The sequence below is a fragment of the Mustelus asterias genome, chromosome 23, assembly GCF_964213995.1.
Source record: "Mustelus asterias chromosome 23, sMusAst1.hap1.1, whole genome shotgun sequence".
NCBI lineage: Eukaryota > Metazoa > Chordata > Chondrichthyes > Carcharhiniformes > Triakidae > Mustelus > Mustelus asterias.
Window position 1 is genome coordinate 38,748,395 of NC_135823.1, and position 20,561 is coordinate 38,768,955.

General features: G+C 44.4%; 1 protein-coding gene across 1 annotated transcript in view; it reads left to right on the plus strand.

The window, feature by feature from the left end:
- The first annotated feature begins 336 nt into the window (after window positions 1–336).
- The window catches only part of LOC144510380 (heparan sulfate glucosamine 3-O-sulfotransferase 4-like), a 238,212-nt gene continuing 217,987 nt past the window's right edge, over window positions 337–20,561 (plus strand). The window contains exon 1 of the mRNA XM_078239816.1: window positions 337–914. Coding sequence (XP_078095942.1) covers window positions 337–914 — 578 coding nt within the window. The remainder of the gene's footprint in view (window positions 915–20,561) is intronic.

The window sequence follows — 20,561 nt, forward strand, 5'->3', positions numbered from 1 at the left end:
GGATTTGTGGTTGCTGTTTGCAGATGGACTCTCTGCTTCGGCGATGCAACCGGGACGAGAACGGTCGGATTCAAGATTGCGATTTGTAAGAAAAAAAATTCTAATCTGGAATAAAGAGCCCGAGGCAGAAAGGGGGAATCAATATTCAGAATGCAATGGGCATTTGCTTTCGAGAATTGATGCGCTCCGAGTAGAATGTGCCTTGCAGTAAAATAAATCAGAGCTCCTTTCGGTTCCATCAGGATTAGATGGGGACAGTTTATTGCAAAGGTTCATGCAACATTTGGAGTGAGAAGATGTCTCTCAACTGTCGTTTGAACAGCATTGCTGTGAGAAATGGCTTTCTGGTCCAGCCCAACAGTCCATCCATATAAAGTATCTCAGCGGCTGCTCTTTGCCTTCACTCTCTCTCTCTCGCTCACCTATGTCTGCTACACTTTGATGAGTTGCTACACCTCCATCCAATTCCCCTTGCACGACACCAGCTACCTGTACCAATCCCGGCCCCTGGTGACTGAACACAAGCAAGACAGAGTTGGCGAGCGCCCGACAACTCCAAGGGATTGGGTCAGCCCCAGCCCCCGGGTGGAGACGGCCAGCTCTGAGCGAGTCTCGGTGGAGGTGGCGGGGACAAGCAGCGACTGGAGGGACAGCCCGGTCGAGGTCTACACGGTGCAGAGCTGGCTTGAGAGGGAAGCGCAGGAATCCAGTACCACGGACGAGGAGCTGAGCCGGAGTAACAGCACCCCGGACTTCGGGCTGCAGAGACTGCCCCAGGCTATCATCATCGGAGTGAAGAAGGGAGGCACCCGGGCACTGCTGGAGGCGATCCGGGTGCATCCGGACGTCAGGGCCGTCGGGGTGGAGCCTCACTTCTTCGACAGGCACTATGAGAAGGGGTTGGAATGGTACAGGTAAGAGGCAACTCCAAGGGCTTAGATTCTGGAGAGGGGAGAGCATCTCAACGAGAAAGAACCATCGCGTTTACAGCCCGACCTCCCCAAAATATATCTCCAACCTATCCAAGTCAAGTATCTCGGCATCTGCATCTAATGGGTTAAGATGTTTGGCTCTGCACAGTTGACTTAATTATGTATCAAATCAAGCCTGAAGCTTAATTTAAATGCACTCATACTGCATCTAATACAAATCTTGATCGCAGTTTAATACATTAACATTCGCAAAAATGCAATGTTTGATTCGCTCTGCGCCCAGCAAGTACCATGTATTTTATGAGCCATGACTCGGAGCATAATCTGTTACAGAAACATTACACTCGCCTTTAAATGTGGGGTTCTGGGTTGGTTTCGCGCAGTGAGTGGAAAGAGACAGTTCAATCCACTTAATGGGAATCATCCTTTACTTGCAAGGCATTAGTTAATGAAAGAGTAACTATCCATGTGAGCAGGAGATGTGTTGAGAGTATTAGATCTGGATTGCCCTAATGCGACGCAAGACAGCCGGGGGATATGTGTACTTCCCGGGCGCAGTTTCTGCTCACACTATATACCGCTGCATCCATCTAATTGGCAGGTGATGTGTTAGGAACATGCTTCTGTTCTTAAGTTATTGAAATCCACTCCAGCACTGTGTTCACTCACTGGGCTTCACAGTCCCAAAAGATCAATGAAAATCGGTGGCACTAGCAAGAGAGATGCATTAAGAATAATCTGTGCCGAGAGCTTCAAATGCTATGCGTATTGTTGATGTTGTAATGTCCCCATTTTCAACTAAAATGGGGTAAGTGTTAAGCTAACTCGTCATATTTACAACTATCCCCACCCACTTTTACATAATTTTTAACCGAGTCAAAAGATGGGAGGTGGAAGGAATTTACCACTAGCCAGTCCTTCAGCTCAGTCTAATTAATGAGAAAGATTAACATCAGTCTCCGATAAACAAAGTGGCTGTGAATTTTCAAATAGATATTTTCCCTGTTACTTTTTTCAAATATATTATCAAAATAATCTCTTTACCATGAGACCACAACAGTTTTGCGTTGTTAACAGAATGTAACAAGAGGACACTTTATGTGTGGCAAGACTAAGGAAGCTGTGCTTCTCCTTAGGACACAGCAGCTTAATGGAAGATTTGGTGGAAGCGTCCCAAATCATGAAAGGTTTTGATGTAAATAGGGAAAAACCGTTCCCAGTAGCAGGAGGACCAGTAACCAGTGGACAGAGATTGAAGATAATTGGCAAAATAATATTTTGGGAAATGGGAAGAATTTTTGAAGGCAGAAAATGGTAATGATCTGGAATGTCCTGCTTGAAAGAGTGGAAGCAGATTCAACAATAACTTTCAAAAGGGAATTGAATAAATACTAAAATGCAAGATTTACAGGGTTATGTGGAAAAAGCAGGGCAATGGGACTAATTGACAGCTCTTTCACAGCAGGTCTCCTTCTACACTGTATGGTTCTATGGCCAGACCTGTAAATTCTGTCTTCACTCCTTTTAACTTCTTCTATCCTGCACAATACTGTCTGCATCCTGACAGATGAGGAAGTGATATGTTCCCAGGCCTCTGTCTTAATGCAGGACCTGTCCTCGCAAACCCTGCATGTGCCAATACTGTCTGCATCCTGACAGATGAGGAAGTGATATGTTCCCAGGCCTCTGTCTTAATGCAGGACCTGCCCTCGCAAACTCTGCATGTGCATCTCCACTTGAAGACAGTGTTGTGCTCCCAGCTTCTGCCCTCTGTCCCTCCAAATACATATTCATCCCTCATCCCTGGCACCCATCTCAAATGTGCTTAACCCATCTCAAAGTCAGTGCCTTAACATGGGTTTAATTTATTTTATTTTTTCACATGACGTGGGCATCACTGGCAAGGCCAACATCTGTGCGCATTCCTAATTGTCAATGAATTAATTGGCTTGCTGTGCCATTTCAGAGAGCAGTTAAGAGTCAACCAGACTGCTGTGGGGCTGGAGTCACATGTAGGCCAGGCCAGGTAAGGATGGTAGATTTCCTTCCCTAAAGGACATTAGTGAACCAGATACATTTCATGGTCACTATTATTGAGACTAGCTTTCAATTCCAGATTTATTAAATTAATTTAAATTCCACCAGCTCTCATGGTAGGATTTGAACCCCGTGTCCCCAGAGCATTTCCTAGGACTCGGGATTACTACTCCAGGGACATTACAACTACATTGCCATGTTTCTCAAGCGTTGACTCCACCTGTCTGTGGTCCAACACATGCCTTACTGAAACTGAGATAGAGAGAGTGAGAGACAGAGAGAGAGAGAGAGGGAGGGAGTGTTTGAGACAAAAAGAATGAAATAAACAGATAAATAGAGAATAAGGGAGAAGGAAAGGAGCTCTAACAGAGGATGGAGAGGAGAGGGATAGAGATTTCAAAATTCTCATTGTTTTCAATTTGTCCTATTGCTTTATTGGTCCATTTCACTGTAACCTCCTTCAGCCCGACATCTGTCTAAGATTTTTGCATTCTTCCAACTCTGACTTCTTGATCAATCCTCGTATCCTTCATCCCACCATTAGACTTCATGCCTTCACCTGTCTAGGTCAAAGTTTGGGACACCCACATAAATCTCCCTGATTCTCTCTCCTCCTTTAAGATGATGTTTAAAACCTACTTCTTTGACTAAACTTTTGGTGACTTGTCCTAACCTTGCCTTATGTGGTTCAGGGTCAAGTTTTGTCTGACAAGCATCTTGGGATATTTTACTGCATTATTGATGCTATTTTAATACAATCGTGATTTTTCCAATTAATGGGTTGGTTACTCCTTCACGACCACTTGAGTGGCCAACTTTCTCCTTCTTGACCCTTTGAGTGGTCAGTTTACCATTCCTGACTCTTAGACTGTGATTTCATTCAAATCCCACCTATGGTCTAGATGAAACAGGACATGACTATCACCATCAGTCACTAATCCCCCTCCTTCTGGATTGGTGGATCACTAATGAACAGAGAAGATTCTGATAATCTATTGGCTGTGAAGTGCTTGACATATTCCAAAACCCCTTTATTTTGTTATTGGGAAGTCCACAGCAATCAGTAAAAGAAAACTATTATAGCTTTTAGACACATAAAAATACAACTTGTTGTCATGGTGACTTGGGCCTAGTTGCCAGGTCATTGTAAGCTGTGGTTAAAGGAAAGCAATATCATTCAAGAGATCATGACAATAGAACTTTCTAGAAATAACTCATCCCTTACTACGTTTGTCACGCTTCTTTCACATGTTAATTGTGGTTGATTGCTATAAGGATAGATTTTGCATGGATAGGCAAAAGGAAAATATCTACTCTTGACTGGCACAGCAAGGTAGCTGTGGAAAGCTGAAAGGCATGTCATGAGAGATGGGCTGCTGAGTCTCTATCTTCCCATTTTATATTTAATTATTTGCTTAATTAACTCATTTGGGAGAAACAGTGTAAAGAGAAGTTACTTAAGCAAATTAAGCAAGTCTCAAAAGAAAAAGAGCGGTGATTTTCTTTTAACCAAAAAATGTGAAAAACCCAAGCTCTAAAGATGAAGACCAAGGCCCAATATTTAAACACCCCCATTAAATCTTATTAACTTTCTTTGATCAAGTGGAAATAGTTCCGGTATCTCAAACCTCTTCAGTGTCTCTGCATAACTATAATTTCCCATCCCTGGTATTATCCTGGTCAATCTATGCTGTACACTTTCTATGGCTTTACATGGTGGTTAGGTGGCCATAGAGCAGTGAAGTTCAGGTAAGTCTCAGCTGAAGTGCACATTTGCGGCACTGTTGCATGCTAAAAATGTAATGCTGATTAAATGTGCTTGGTTACAATATATCACAAGAATCACAGGTTGTTCAGGAAATATTTCATTCTCTGTTTTCTACGATCCTCCTTTCCTGCCTTTCTCTTTTTCATCTTCCTCGTTCTCTTCACATTCAGCATTGGATGTGGCATCTGTAAGTCTTACTTTCTCCTGCAGCTATGGATGTAGAACTATCTCAGAAACCACAGCAGTGGCTGAAGCTTCTATTAATGCTCTATGTACAATGATTTAAATAGAGGAATGTCTCTACCATTATGAATGCTGGGATAGCTGCATTGTCCTTGTGAGAGAATGTGGAGAAATATCATCCCATCCATTCAACAGAAGACAAATCTACAGGCAGGAGAATTGATTGACCCAGTGATCCCTAGTTTTAGTCTTCAAAATTAGATTGTAGGAATCAAGGAAGACCAAAGGAGGTAAAGAATACCATAGCTTTGAGGACCAACAAAAGAATGAGTTAGAACAAAAGTTTACAGGACATGGCTTTTGAAGCTGAGATGGAACAAGAGAGAAAGTTCTTCGGGAGTAGAACAGAATACACTGGAAATATCCAGAAGGTCTGGCAACATCTGTGGAGAGAGAAACAGGTTTGTGAAGTTAACTCTGTTTCTCCCTCCACTGATGCTGCCAGACTTGGTGATTATTTCTCGCATTTTAACTGTTTCTATTTTAGAGTCTGGAGTCTTGTTTATGTGGAAGTTCCAGAGGAGAACTGACCACAGAAGTGTTGATGAACAAAAGAGAGACAAAAGAAGGCTATGGAGAATGTCATGTTGCAATAAGAACAAAAAAATGCTTGAAATGTTCTGCAGGTCAGACAGCATCTATAAAGAGAAACAGAATTAACATTTCAGATCAATGACCTTTCATGAGAACCCTGTTCTCTCCACAGATGCTGCCTGACCTACTGAGCATTTCTAGCAGTTTTTGTTTCTATTTCAGATTTCCAACATCCAGTATTTTGCTTTTGTATTGGTGTCATGTTACAAGCTGAACATGAGAGACAAAGGCCTGTCAGATGACAAGCTGCTCTTCTATTTTGGTTCTAATACCATGTTCCTATTTCCACAGTGTTTTATTGAATTCAACCCAAAATGTGCAGAACTTTGAGGGATCACCTTACATTCACTTAACTAAAGGTGGCATTCATGCATTACAGAGCTTGCTGCCTCCATGCACTTCTTATTATGTGCTTCACTCCCCATACTCAATAGTCACACAGTAATCCAGTAGCTGTTAGTCATTTGCATTCAGAAGATCAGACGACAGTGAATCACTTCTAATGTACATGCACTCATGGGGTAAATTCACTCAAACCAATGGGCCACAAGCAAAGGGACTGCAGATTGGAGATAGAGTTACAATAATTTTTGAACCAGGTCCCTTTTGAGCCGAGCTCCACAATGGGTACTTGAGATTGATAACTTTACTGTTACAGATTTTTATGCCAACTATTTGTTAGGTTATTATCAAGATTTGAAAACAGGTCCTTTGGCATGTAGACATTGCACATCTCACAGTCTTCTGCATATCATTAAAAATTATATTGATTGTATCTACTGAAGTTAATCCAGGTCCCTCACCTGTCACTCAGTAACTTCAGCCCACCTCAAGCACCTTGTGCTGACCGTATCATTCCTGATATTTAATAAGTGTTCTCAAGCTATCTTGCTTGATAACTAATTGGGCCTTTGGAAGAGCTTTTCTTTTGATGTTATTTGGTATATATGGCACACATGCGCCCAAATTTTACTGTCCCGCCCGCCAATGGAATCGGAGTGGGTGAGGGCAGACAATGGGAAGGTCCATTGACCTCGGGCAGAATTTTACGGTTTCAGGACGAGGGAGGCTGTAAAATCCCACCCATGGACCTGGGAATTACAAATATTTTTGTACTTTCATAAAAATATAGTTTTTAATGTGAGACATTTGAAATATGTGATAGCATGAGTTTGCTCTCTGCACAAACCTTGTGAGGATCCCACTGTAGAGTCTAATCTGTTGAATGATGCTGCATCTCTTCTGAGTTGCTGTCAGCTTGGTGTAGTCATTTACCATATTGTATGGATGCACTTTAACATTCTTGCTAAAAGGCCGTCTTCAAATGTTGATGGTGAGATGGTTGAACACTGTACTTTTGGCTCAAGCCCAGCCCAGTGTAAACAGACGAAAGTCTCCTCCATCTGCTTGCAGTGAGGATCTACAGTCAGATGATTTTGTATTAGGTTCACTCCAGTTCCGAATTTTTAAAGAATTATTCATTCATGTGATGTGGGTGTCACTGGTTAAGCCAGCATTTATTATCCATCCCTAATTGCCCTTGAGAAGGTGCTGCCAACTGGCACTAAATTGTCACAGTCAATAAAAAGAAATGACAAGATGGCTGGTGTGGAAAAAATGGATAATGTGACACTTCAAAGAGCCAGTGTCTAATTTTGATCAGCACCTCTTTCTGGTGAGGAGAAAAACAAGTATGATATGACTGACCAACCACAACATTAAACTTTATCTGCAATGGCCTCAGATCTAATGTGGATCATTCTCTACCTCCCTTCCCCCTCATTTAATGCCAGATTCAAAGAAAAATATAGCACATGCAGCAGAGATAGATTCTGGTGTGAAAAATCACTGAAACCTACTTAGCATAACATTGAAAGCCTGATTAAACATTCATCGAATGCCAGATAACACCAACTGGTGCAGCCAAAGCTTTTGGCACCTTGAAGCCTTCAGCCTGTTCTAATTTAAGTCAGTTAAGCAGCAGGCCTGGCAATGTATTTAACCTGTGATGGTCCAGAATGGAAAGGATTTCCAACAGTCATTATATTTGATGCTTTTCTCGAACTCATCAAGGTGAAGAATATCAGTGCTGAGGAATGGAACCCTTCATATTTCAGGTACTCAGAATCAACATCAAAGGAAAGGTTAAATGATCAATAAAACTCCCTCTACACTGTCCCCTCAAATAGTCATGTAGTCTCAATGCAGATACAGCACATATTAGATGAATAGTAAATATAGTGTCTATACTGTTCAGTCAAACACTCCGGGGGAGGTACAGCACAGGTTAGATGCAGAGTAAACTTTCCTTGGCACTGTCCCATCAAACACTCAAAAAAAAAAGTAATTAACTAGTCAATCAATGAAGAAATATAGTTTGTTGGACATGGCAGGACAGGTGATGTGCCAACATTGCAGTGAGTGCAAGCTTCTGGAGAGCTCAGCAATCCTGAACAACCACATCTACTGTAAGTGTCTAGCGGTCGAGGCACTTGAGCTCAGAGTTGAGCTAGATTCTGAGCTGCAGGCATTGCAGGGCATCATGGAGGAGGAGAGTTAACTGGACATGTTGTTCCAGGAGGTAGTCACACACCTAGGTTAAATAAAAGTTTAGAATTGCTCAATGATAGGGAACAGGAGGTTGTAACAGCAAATCAGGTTGTTACATCCAAATGTTACATCCTTGCCCAAGAAAGGTTGTAGGGATAAACCCAGTACCACAGGCTAGTTAGTTTAACCTCGGTGGTGTGAAAGTTTTCAGAAAAGACAATTTGGGAAAAAAAGTAAGTAGATTTGTCAACAAAGTTAAAGCTCTTAGAATAAAAGGGACACCAGCAGCGTCGATACAAAATTGGCTGAGTGACAAGAAACAGAATGTAGTGGTGAATGGTTGTCTTCTTGAACTGGAGGAAGGTATACAGTGGGGTTGCACAGTGTTAGGAGCACTGATTTCCTGATCTATATTAGTGACCTAGACTAGGGTGTATGTGGCATAATTTCAAAATTTGTGGGTGACACAAATTTTGGAAGTACCTGTATTGGGAACTGTGAGGAGCGCAGTGATAAACTTCAAGAAGACAATGACCAAGCTGGTAGAATAAGCAGACAAGTGACAGATTAAATTTAATGCAGAGAAGTGTGAAGTGATTCATTTTGATGGGAAGAATGAAGAGAAACAAGATAAAACAAAGAGTACAATTCTAAAGGGGTGCAGGAGCAGAGGGACCTGGGGGCATATATACTCAAATCATTGAAGGCTCCAGGGGTAGTTTGCGAAGGTGGTTAATAAAGCACATGTGATCCTGGGCTTCATAAGTAGGGGTACGGAGCATAAAAGCAAGAATGATATGATAAATCTGAATAAAAAACTGGTTTGAGCTCAACTGGAGTATTGTGTCCATTTCCGGGCACTACACTTTTGGAAGGATACAAAGGCATTGGAAAGGATGCAAAAAAGACTCACAGGAAGGGTTCCAGGGATGTGGAACATCAGTCACATGGTCAGATTGGAGAAGCTGGGGCTGTTCTTCATGGAGAAGTGAAGATTAAGAGGAGATTTGATAGAGGTGTTCAAAATCATGAGGTTTCTGCTTAGAATAGATAGAAACTGTTCATGCTGGTGGAAATATTAAGAACGAGAATGCAGCGATTTATTGTGATTGGCAAAAGAAGAAATGGCAACATGAGGACAAACCTGTTACACAGCGAGTGATTAGTATCTGGAATCATTGCCTGATGGTGTGGTGGAGGCAGATTCAATTATAGCATTCAAATGAAAATTGGACAATTATCTCTAGCGAAAAATGTATAGGGCTATGAGATAAAGGCAGGGAAGTGGATCTAGGTGAGTTGTTCTTGCAGAGAGCCGACACAGACATGACAAGCCAAATGACCCCCTTCTGTGCTGTAACCATTCTAGGTATGTTTATCAGGGTGTAGTGATGGAGGAGCCTTTCTTTTTTACTTTGATCAAAAAGCACAAAATGGATAAGAACAAGGGCTGCAGGATGGAAGGATAAACCGACCTACCACATGGTGAAGGAACCTAGCAAATGAGAGGAATGAAAGAGAATGTGATAATAATAAGGGACAGTATAGTTGGGAGTTTAGTTACTGTTCTTTGTAGCCATGACTAGAAGTTCTATCCGGTACTGGGGTTAATGACATCTCCTCGCAGCTGGAGAAGAACTTGGAGAAGGATAGGTCTGATCCAGTTGTAATGATCCATGTGCGAACTAATTACATAGACAAAATGATAATAACCTCTGGAATGTTAGCTGGGCCATGTGTCAATTGGCATAGAGATAAACAGATTGGAAGGTTGATCATAGAAACACAGAAGGAGGCTATCCGGCCCATTGAGTCTGCACAGACTTTCCGAGAGCATCCTACCTTATCCCCATAACCCCATATATTTACCCCGCTAACCCCCTTAAACTACACATTCTGGGACACAAAGGGGCAATTTAGCATGGCCAATCCATCTAACCTGCACATCTTTAGTCTGTGGGAGGAAACCCACAGAGACACAAGGAGAACGTGCAAACTCCACACAGACATTCACCCAAGGCTGAAATCACACCCTCGTCCCTGATGCTGTGAGGCAGCAGTGCTAAACACTGTGCCTCTGTGCCTCATGCCTTATAATGCATGCCTCATGTAGTGGTGTGGGAGGCAGAGATCACCAATACAAGCACCAGGGAAAGAGGGATTGTTCCATAAATATGGGCTCTCATAGAAACTTATAAAATCTAACAGGATAAGACAGGGTAGATTCAGAAAGAATGTTCTCAATGGTGGGGGAGTCCAGATCAGGGGTTATAGTTTGAGGATAAGGGGTAAACCTTTTCGGACTGAGGTGAGGAAAAATGTCTTCACCCAGAGAGTAGTGAATCTGTGGAATTCACTACCACAGTAAGTAATTGAGGCCAAAACATTGTGATTTGATTTGATATATTATTGTAACATGTATAAGCATACAGTGAAAAGTATTGTTTCTTGCGTGCTATACAGACAGAGCATACCATTCATAGAGAAGGAAATGAGAGATTGCAGAATGTCGTGTTACAATCCTAGCTAGAGTGTAGAGATAGATCAACTTAATGCATGGTAGGTCCATTCAAAAGTCTGACGGCAGCAGGGAAGAAGCTGTTCTTGAGTCAGTTGGTACGTGACCTCAGACTTTTGTATCTTTTTCCCGATGGAAGAAGGTGGAAGAGAGAATGTCCGGGGTGCGTGGGGTTCTTAATTATGCTGGCTGCTTTGCCGAGGCAGCTGGAAGTGTAGACAGAGTCAATGGATGGGAGGCTGGTTTGCATGATGGATTGGGCTACATTCACAACCTTTTGTAGTTCCTTGTGGTCTTGGGCAGAGCAGGAACCATACCACGCTGTGATACAGCCTGAAATAATGTTTTCTATGATGCAGCTGTATACGTTGGTGAGAGTCGTAGCTGACATCCCAAATTTCCTTAGCCTTCTGAGAAAGTAGAGGCATTGGTGGGCTTTCTTAACGATAGGGTCGGCATGGGGGGGACCAGGACAGGTTGTTGGTGATCTGGACACCTAAAAACTTGAAGCTCTCGACTCTTTCCTCTTCATCCCCGTTGATGTAGACAGGGGCATGTTCTCCTCTACGCTTCCTGAAGTCGATGACAATCTCCTTTGTTTTGTTGACATTGAGAGAGAGATTATTGTCGCCCGCCCCAGTTCACCAGATTCTCTATCTCATTCCTGTACTCTGTCTCGTCATAGAACAAAGAACAAAGAACAGTACAGCACAGGAAACAGGCCCTTCGGCCCTCCAAGCCTGTGCCGCTCCTTGGTCCAACTAGACCAATCGTTTGTATCCCTCCATTCCCAGGCTGCTCATGTGACTATCCAGGTAAGTCTTAAACGATGTCAGCGTGCCTGCCTCCACCACCCTACTTGGCAGCGCATTCCAGGCCCCCACCACCCTCTGTGTAAAAAACGTCCCTCTGATATCTGAGTTATACTTCGCCCCTCTCACCTTGAGCCCGTGACCCCTCGTGATCGTCACCTCCGACCTGGGAAAAAGCTTCCCACCGTTCACCCTATCTATCCCCTTCATAATCTTGTACACCTCTATCAGATCGCCCCTCATTCTCCGTCTTTCTAGGGAGAACAACCCCAGTTTACCCAATCTCTCCTCATAGCTAAGACCCTCCATACCAGGCAACATCCTGGTAAACCTTCTCTGCACTCTCTCTAACGCCTCCACGTCCTTCTGGTAGTGCGGCGACCAGAACTGGACACAGTACTCCAAATGTGGCCTAACCAGCGTTCTATACAGCTGCATCATCAGACTCCAGCTTTTATACTCTATACCCCGTCCTATAAAGGCAAGCATGCCATATGCCTTCTTCACCACCTTCTCCACCTGTGTTGCCACCTTCAAGGATTTGTGGACTTGCACACCTAGGTCCCTCTGTGTTTCTATACTCCTGATGACTCTGCCATTTATTGTATAACTCCTCCCTACATTATTTCATTGTTTGTCATTGTTTGAGATCCGACCCACTATGGTGGTGTCATCAGCAAACTTGAAAATTTGGCCATACAGTCATAGGTGTATAAGGAGTATAGGAGGGAGCTGAGAACACAGCCTTGTGGAACACCGATATTGAGGATGATTATCGAAGAGGTATTGTTGCCTATCCTTACTGATTGTGGCCTGTGAGTTAGGAATTTCAGAATCCAGTCACAGAGGGAGGAGCCGAGGACAAGGCCACGGAGTTTGGAGATTTGTTTCGTAGAGATAAAGGCTGATCTGTAGTCAATAAATAGGAGTGTGACATAGGTGTCTTTGTTATCTAGGTGTTCCAGGGTTGAGTGCAGGGCCATGGAGATGGCGTCTGCTGTGGACCTGTTGTGGCGGTAGGCAAACTGTATTGGATCCAGGCAGTCCGGGAGGCTGGAATTGATTCGTGCCATGACTAACCTTTCGAAGCACTTCATAATGATGGATGTCAGAACTACCGGACGATAATCATTAAGGCACGCTGCTTGGCTTTTCTTAGGTACCGGGATGATGGTCATCTTCTTGAAGCAGATAGGGACCTCAGATTGTTGTAACGAGAGGTTGAAGATGTCTGCGAATACCCCCGCCAACTGATCCACGCAGGATCCGAGTCCTCGTCCAGATACCCCATCCGAGCCAGTCGTTTTCCATGGGTTGACCTTCAAGAAGCTGCTCTGACATCTGCAATGGTTACCCCAGATACAGGTTCATCCAGGGCTTCCAAGATGGAGGGCATGCTCTCACTGACCTCTTGCTCAAAACTGGTGTAGAATGCATTGAGCTCATCAGGGAGGGGTGCAATGGAGCCGGCGATTTTACATGCCTTCATCTTGTAGTCTGTTATGTCTTGCAGACCTTGCCATAGTCGGCGGGAAGGAATTTCTTCAGCCAGAGAGTGGTGAATCTGTGGAATTCACTGCCACAGTAAGTAATTGAGGCCAAAACGTTGTGCGATTTCAAGAAGAAATTAGATATAGTTCTTGGGGAGGAGGGAATAAGATATTGAATTTGATGATCAGCCATGATCAAGATAAATGGCAGAACAGACTTGAAGGGCCGAATAGCCTACTCCTGCTTCTATTTCCGATGTTTCTATATTTCCAAAACATAGCTGGGACTAGTGTCATGGCCAATTGAATAACTAATGTAGTAAGAAAGGATTTTAAACTAATTCAGTGGGAGAAAGGGGTTTGGAAGGATTCATGGAAGGATAAATTCAAAGGAAGAAAGGGAAATGCCAGGGCTCAGAGGAGAGCAAAAATAATCAGTGTGGGTAAAGAGATTTAACCAAAGTAATAGGGCATTCGTGACTAAGGCAACATGAGGGAAAAATTTTTAAAAAATCAAAGCTAAAGGCTCTATATCTGCATGAAGCATTCACAATAAGTGAGATGAATTAATGGCACAGATAGAAATTTATATGTTCAATCCAACTTAACCCCATTGTCCTTGCAAACTATTACCCCCCCAGTACTTGGGCCTCAGCTATTTATAATCTATATTAATGGGTGGAATTTTCCATTCTGGAGACTAAGTGTGGTGGCGGACAGAAAAATTGGCATGATTTCCACAGGGTGGCAGGATGAATTTTCACATCTTCTGATTTTCAATGTATTAGTTATGCATCGGTGAGGAGCTTGTCAAATCTCATGGCAGGCTGGACAAGGATTTGTCCACCCCACTGTTACTTCATGGGATTAAAGGCTGTGGCATCATATTTAAATGGCATCTGGACAGACATTCACTCATTGCAGGACAGATGTGGGCTGAAGGTGTAAATTAACATGGTAGCCAAAAGAAATAAACACTGCACTCCACAGTTCAGAGAGGTCTCCTTCAGGGCTGTCCAGAAAAGGCAGAAGCTTCTCTTTCTGATGGATGGGATCAGGAACCTGACCATGCTGGCCTGGGAGGAGGTCACCAGGAATGTCAGTCCAGAAAATAGGACTGCTCTGCAGTGCAGAAAAAGGATGAATGATCTGATCTTCTCTGTCAGGATAAGTGAACTTTCTCCTCACTCCAAACCCATTACAGAGTCTTGTAAGGCCATCAAACAGTGCAAGGGGTTAGAGTCCACTGGGACGTCACATACTATCAGTAGATGGGAGATCAGCATTGTTTGCTAGCCACTTTAAGATCACCATCTCCTGTAAGACACTGCACAAAGGCATTTTGGGTGACACGGTGGCACAGTGGTTAGCACTGCTGCCTCACAGCGCCAGGGACCGAGGTTTGATTCCTGGCTTGGTTCACTGTCTGTGTGGAGTTTACACATTTCCCCCGTGTCTGCCTGGGTTTTTCCGCTGCTCTGGTTTCCTCCCACAGTCCAAAGATGTGCGGATTAGGTGGATTGGCCAAGCTGAATTGCCCCTTTCGTGTCAGGGGGACTAGCTAGGGTAAATATATGGGGTTATGGGGATAGGATGGGATTGTGGTCATTGCAGACTCGATGGGCTGAATGGCCTCCTTCTGCACTGTAGGATTCTATGATTCTATGATTTTCTTCAGTTACTGGGGAGGACTCAGCACACAGTGCAGGCATGCATGCTTTTGAACTGCTCTTTCATACTTGGTGCTCACAGTCAATTCATTAGTCTTTATGTACGACTAGATTTCCCACAACAAAAGGGAGAGATCAATGGCCAGTGCAGGGTACTTCTGGAATAGAGAACACTCTCCCAGTATGAGCATCAAGAGGCAGAGCTCGTTGATGAAGTCAGGGATCATTCTTGTGTGGAAGGTGAGATCGGCCTCTCCCACAAAACCAGTGAGGGTCCAATCAGTATTTGGTGGCCACATGTGAACTATGACTATAAATGACATATAGTGTAGGAGCCTGCCTAGTCAACCATTAATGATCTCTTCTCTATTCGAGCCAATAGCAAGAAAAGGTGGAGGATGTCCTCCAGATACCTCAGCCCCAAGCCACCTCAGGTGAGGAAACAGACCTTTCATCTGATGGAGAACCATCACTGCATTCACCTCCGCCCTTCAGCACCTTGGTGGGCCCTAGTTCTAGAGTAGGCTTGCGTTCACAATTTGGCAATCACCTGACAGACATGGGTCCACAGCTGGTAGAAGCCAAGTCATCTCTGCTGGAGACCAGAGCCCTGCAGCGTTCGAGGCTGATGATGAGCCTCTGCAATCAGCCCTAAGACAAATGTTGGAGATGCAAAGACAGGCAAGGGAAGATCAGGCAAGTTGTCAGAGGCTGTCACCAGACTGTAATGAAGGATGGAGAAGTCTGTCCATATTTTGTTTGATGTTGTGGCTCCAGCATACAAGTGCATTGAAGTCTCCATGAGAAGGATAGCGGCTGCCTTGGTGGCCCAGGTTCAGCAGAACACACAGTTTCTGCCGCATATGTGCTCGGATCTGCACTCTGTCACTCTAGTGCTAAGCGCGAGAGGGCAGGGCACCTCTACATCTCTCCAAGTTGCCCCTTCTCCTCAAGGAGATAGTGAGGGATGCTTGAGCATGCATAGTGAGAATCACCAGCAGCCAAACCCCCCCCCCCCCCCCCTCCAGGGTCATCCACTCAGGAGTTTCCAAGGAAATCCTGCTGCTCCAAATCCCCTCTGCCTGTGACCTCATCGACTCCAGCTGGTCAGAGAGGGGGTCAGGGCAGGGTGGTTCGTGTGCACCTGTCCTAAGGCAAGAGATCCTCAACGACCCAGGGCCCTTCAGGACTTGAGCTTCCAGAGGACGTCTACCAAAATCACCTCTGACAACAGAACATAGCAGTCAACAGGCTGCCTCCACCTTTGCTGCAGAGGTCAGGACTGCACCTTTACATAGTGGTAGAGGAGGAAAATTAAGATGGCCACACCACCATCTGGAGGTTCCCCTCCAAGTCACTCACCATCCTGACTTGGAAATATATCACCGTTCCGTCACTGTTGCCTGGTTAAAATCCTAGAACTTCAGCTCAAACAGAACCATGGGTGTTCCTCCTACATCTTAGGGACTGCAGCGGTTCAAGAAGGCAACTCACCACCAGCTTCTCAAGGGGAATAATATTGGCCTAACCAGCAATGCCCAGATTCCATAAATGAATATTAAAAAATGGTGACATGGATGTTAAAACACTATATATACTTTTTACTTCTGTCCCAGGTATTGAATAGCTCATGGAATAGTGGGTGTTCAGAGAAATGGTGCTGTCTGGATGCAGCTCTGTCTTCCAATGGTCAAGTGATAACTATTGACAGATGTTTTTCCTCATAGAGCTGCCTTGCTAAGCAGCTGTCATTCTAGTATCAGTGTATCTATGTGTGCAACAGTTTTTCTGTCTCTTGAAAGCTGTCTTGTTCACTGAATTTTACACACCATGGTTGAAAGGACTGCACTACATGTGGTTGCTTACATGTGTACTCGTGGATGGCTTATCACATTACACAGCATACACATGCCCCCAATCCTGCATCTTCCCAGGATAACTCCATTGTTAGGTTTCAAGGTGACTTATGCTTCCTCTATTATCATTTTCAGATTGATGACCTTTTAAAGATGTTGAAGTTGACAGTAAATGTCTTATTCTCTCCATTGCATCGAAGCATAAGGAGAGCTGTGTTCATATCAGTTTGTTTTCACCTTATTTCTCCTTATAACTATGAGGTTGTCATGGGCATGTCTTCCATGTCATGCATATACAATGGTATCCTCATGTGGCTTGTTTGAATCCTTGCCCTCTGCAAATTCATCACCTTCAACATTCTCCTTATCTGAGGAGATGCGTAGTTCCTCAGTGTCTCCCTCTGGCAACACATCCTCCTTTTGCAGCGCTAATTTGTGCAGAGTATAGCAAACAGTGATGATGTGGGACATGTTCTGTGGCGAGTATTGGAGAGCCCTCCTGATCGGTCCAAACGTTTGAAACATATCTTTAAGAGGCTGATAGTCTTTTCTGTTAGGAACTTTATGGCTGAATGTGCAGCATTGTAACTCCCCTCAGATGCACTCTGCGGACAACCAATGAGTGTCATAACCCATGAATTTAGCAGGTACACTTCATCACCAATGAGCCAACTCTGTATGAACTGAGGGCCCTCAAAAATCTGTGGCACCCGCAAATGATTCAGGATGGAAGAGCTCCCTGGGTACCTAGCACAAACATACAGGATCTGCTTTCTGTGATCACAGATAAGTTGGATGTTGAGAACGCAAATCCTTTCCAATTAATCAATCTCAGAAGCTACTGCTAGGAACCTCCAAAGGCCACATGTGTGCAGTCGATGGTGCCCTGAACTTGCGGGACGCCTAAGATTACTGCGAATCCCACAGCTCTGGCAGCCTGACTTGCTTAATCCATGTGGAACTGCATGTAATGGTGAGCTTTATTGAAAAAGGAATAGGTAAGCTCCCTCAGGCACTTATGTGTCGCTTATTGTGAGATTCCTTGGAGGCCCCATGGCAAAAATGTTGAGTGCGGCGGTAATCTTAAGTGCAAATGGCATTGGACGCCCTCCCAGTTCATGCAGCATGAGTTTTCACAGAGAATGTGGCAAATATGAGCTACCACCTTCCTAGACAAGCAAAGGCAGCACTGTGTTTTGCTCATCTCCATGTATGAGCAGCTGATTCTTGTTCCTCAGGGTAAAGGTCTTCTGTCAGCTGTACCAAACAGTGATGGGCCTTCTTCGTCTCATTTGCATCAAAGCTATCAAGAAGGCAGCGTTTCGTGCAGCATGAATTTTCCACTCGTTCTTGTTTCTGTGAACTGATCCAATTGAGCAATCAATGTTATTTCCCATTGATCTGTGTTGTTCCATATATATGCATTCTTCAGGCCTTGCCTTTCCCTTAGTCTGCAAATCACATATCAAGGCCACCACTTGCAGAATGATGTAATCCTGGAGGATGACGGGTGGCTGAGCTTTTCCTTCAGATGTGAATGTGCATCCATAATGAGGGCGTTCATTAGGGTCCGAAGTCCCAAGTCCTAGGAGCCACAGTCAACATTGTGTTGGTTGTCCTTTACAACAACCATGGATGCATGTCCTTGCACTTCTGTCCTCACTGCAAGCATGGTGCCTTGAATGCAATAACCAATGGATTGGGAAGACAGAGGCGTGTAGGGCCCATGCTGCCTCTGTGCAGTAGATGTTGCTGTTGATTTTTGGAGCCAGCTTCCACTCTGTGTGGATCAGATGCCAATTAAGACCTAACCTTAATGGATTGTTGCTGAATGCACACCATTTAAAAAGGAGCCAAGCTCATTTATTATGCATGTGACCCTCAGGTCCAGCTCTCAGCTAAGCCATGCTATCCATGGTTTGAGCAAAAAGGTTATAGGGCGCCCCTTCAATTGGCCCAAAATAGTTATGCACAACTCCTCTCACATGTCTTGAGATCCCTCCCATATTGATTTTTTAAAAGCTTGTTTTCCCAACTGCATCACTGATCAGGGAAGGCAAACATAGTGCTGATCACTTTTGTGAGTGCAACCAGCTTCCAACCTCACCCATCAGCCACAAAGCTCCTCCCATTCTCCTTCAAAGTCAATGACGCCTAATTCCCATTCTTCCTGTTATTATCCAGTCCTCCTGTTACTGCTTAATCCCATCATTATTAGGAAAGTCAACCAACACCTTTACTTTCTCTGGAGGCAAAGGAAATTCGGCATGTCCGCTATAACTCTCACCAACTTTTCAGATGCACCACAGAAAGCATCCTTTATGGATGTATCACAGCTTGGTATAGTTCCTGTTCTATCAAAGGCCGTAAGAAACTACAAAGTCCAGTCCATCACACAAACCAGCCTCCCATCCATTGACTCTCTCGACACTTCTCGCTGCCTTGAAAAAGCAGCCAGCATAATCAAGGACCCCACGCACACCGGACATTCTCTCTTCCACCTTCTTCCATCGGGAAAAAGATACAAAAAGTCTGAGGTCGCGTACCAACTGACTCAAGAACAGCTTCTAACCTGGTGCCATCAGACTTTTGAATGGACCTACCTTATATTAAGTTGATCTTTCATGACACCCTAGCTATAATTATAACACTACATTCTGCACCCTCTCCTTTCCTTCTCTATGAATGATATGCATTGTCTGCCTAGCGCAAGAAATAATACTTTTCACTGTATATTAATACATGTGACAATAATACAACAAATCAAATCATCATTGTGTATGTTGATATTTCATTCCTCCCCACTGAACCCTTAAATGTTGAAGTCCCCATGGCTTTGTCAACCCTCCCCTTCTCAAGGCCACATGCACCCTAACTTTTAATCCCCCCCTCCACCTGCTCTCCAGTCATGAGACAATACAATACACCCCCATGACTTTTCAGCACCCGACTTACGGGATGCAAGTGACTTCCCTGACCATGACTGTGCCATTTGCCTCAGTCCCATGTCACTTAACTCCCAAGACTAAATCCCTTAAATGATTGCTAATGTCCTGCACACCATACTGTGCATGACTATCACTGCTCAGAGAGGCCTTCCCCAACTCAACACCGGGACCAAGACATGCCTGCTTGCAGAGCCCTCTTATGTGCCTGAACAGCCACAGGACAGTCTGTTCAATATTTCCCTGACAGCGGAGTATCAGCCTAGAACAGTCTATTAAATATGCCACTGACAACGTTGCCTCAGCTCCAGGATAGTCTGTGCAATATGCCCCCCACAGCATGGTGTCAGCCCCAGGTCAGCTTGTTCAATATACTCAGACAGTGTGGTCTCAGCCCCCGATAGTCTGTTCAATATACCACCAACAATGTGGCCTTAGCCTCACGACAATCTGTTCAATATGAGCGCGACAGCATGGCCTTAGCCCAGGACAGCCTGTTCAATGTACCCTGGACAGTATGTTCAATATACCCTCAACAGTATGTTCAATATCCCCTAGACAGTGTGGTCACAGCCCCAGCACAGCCTGTTCAATGTACCCTGGACAGTATGTTCAATGTACCCTGGACAGTATGTTCAATGTACCCTGGACAGTATGTTCAATGTACCCTGGACAGTATGTTCAATATACCCTGGACAGTGCGGTCTCAGACCCAGGACAGTATGTTCAATATGAGCACGACAGCATGGCCTCAGACCCAGGACAATCTCTTCAATATGCCTGCAACAGTGTGGTCTCAGCCCCAGGACAATATGTTCAATATGACCCCAACAGTGTGATCTCAGCCCCAGGACAGTCTGTTCAATATGACCCCAACAGTGTGGTCTCAGCCCCAGGACAGTCTGTTCAATATACCTTGAACAGTGTGGTCTCAGCCCCAGGACAGTCTGTTCAATATGACCCCAACAGTATGGTCTCAGCCCCAGGACAGTCTGTTCAATATGACCCCAACAGTGTGGTGTCAGCCCCAGGACAGTCTGTTCAATATGTCCTGATGTGGAGATGCCGGCGTTGGACTGAGGTAAGCACAGTAAGAAGTCTCACAACACCAGGTTAAAGTCTACCATCGACAATATGTTCAATATG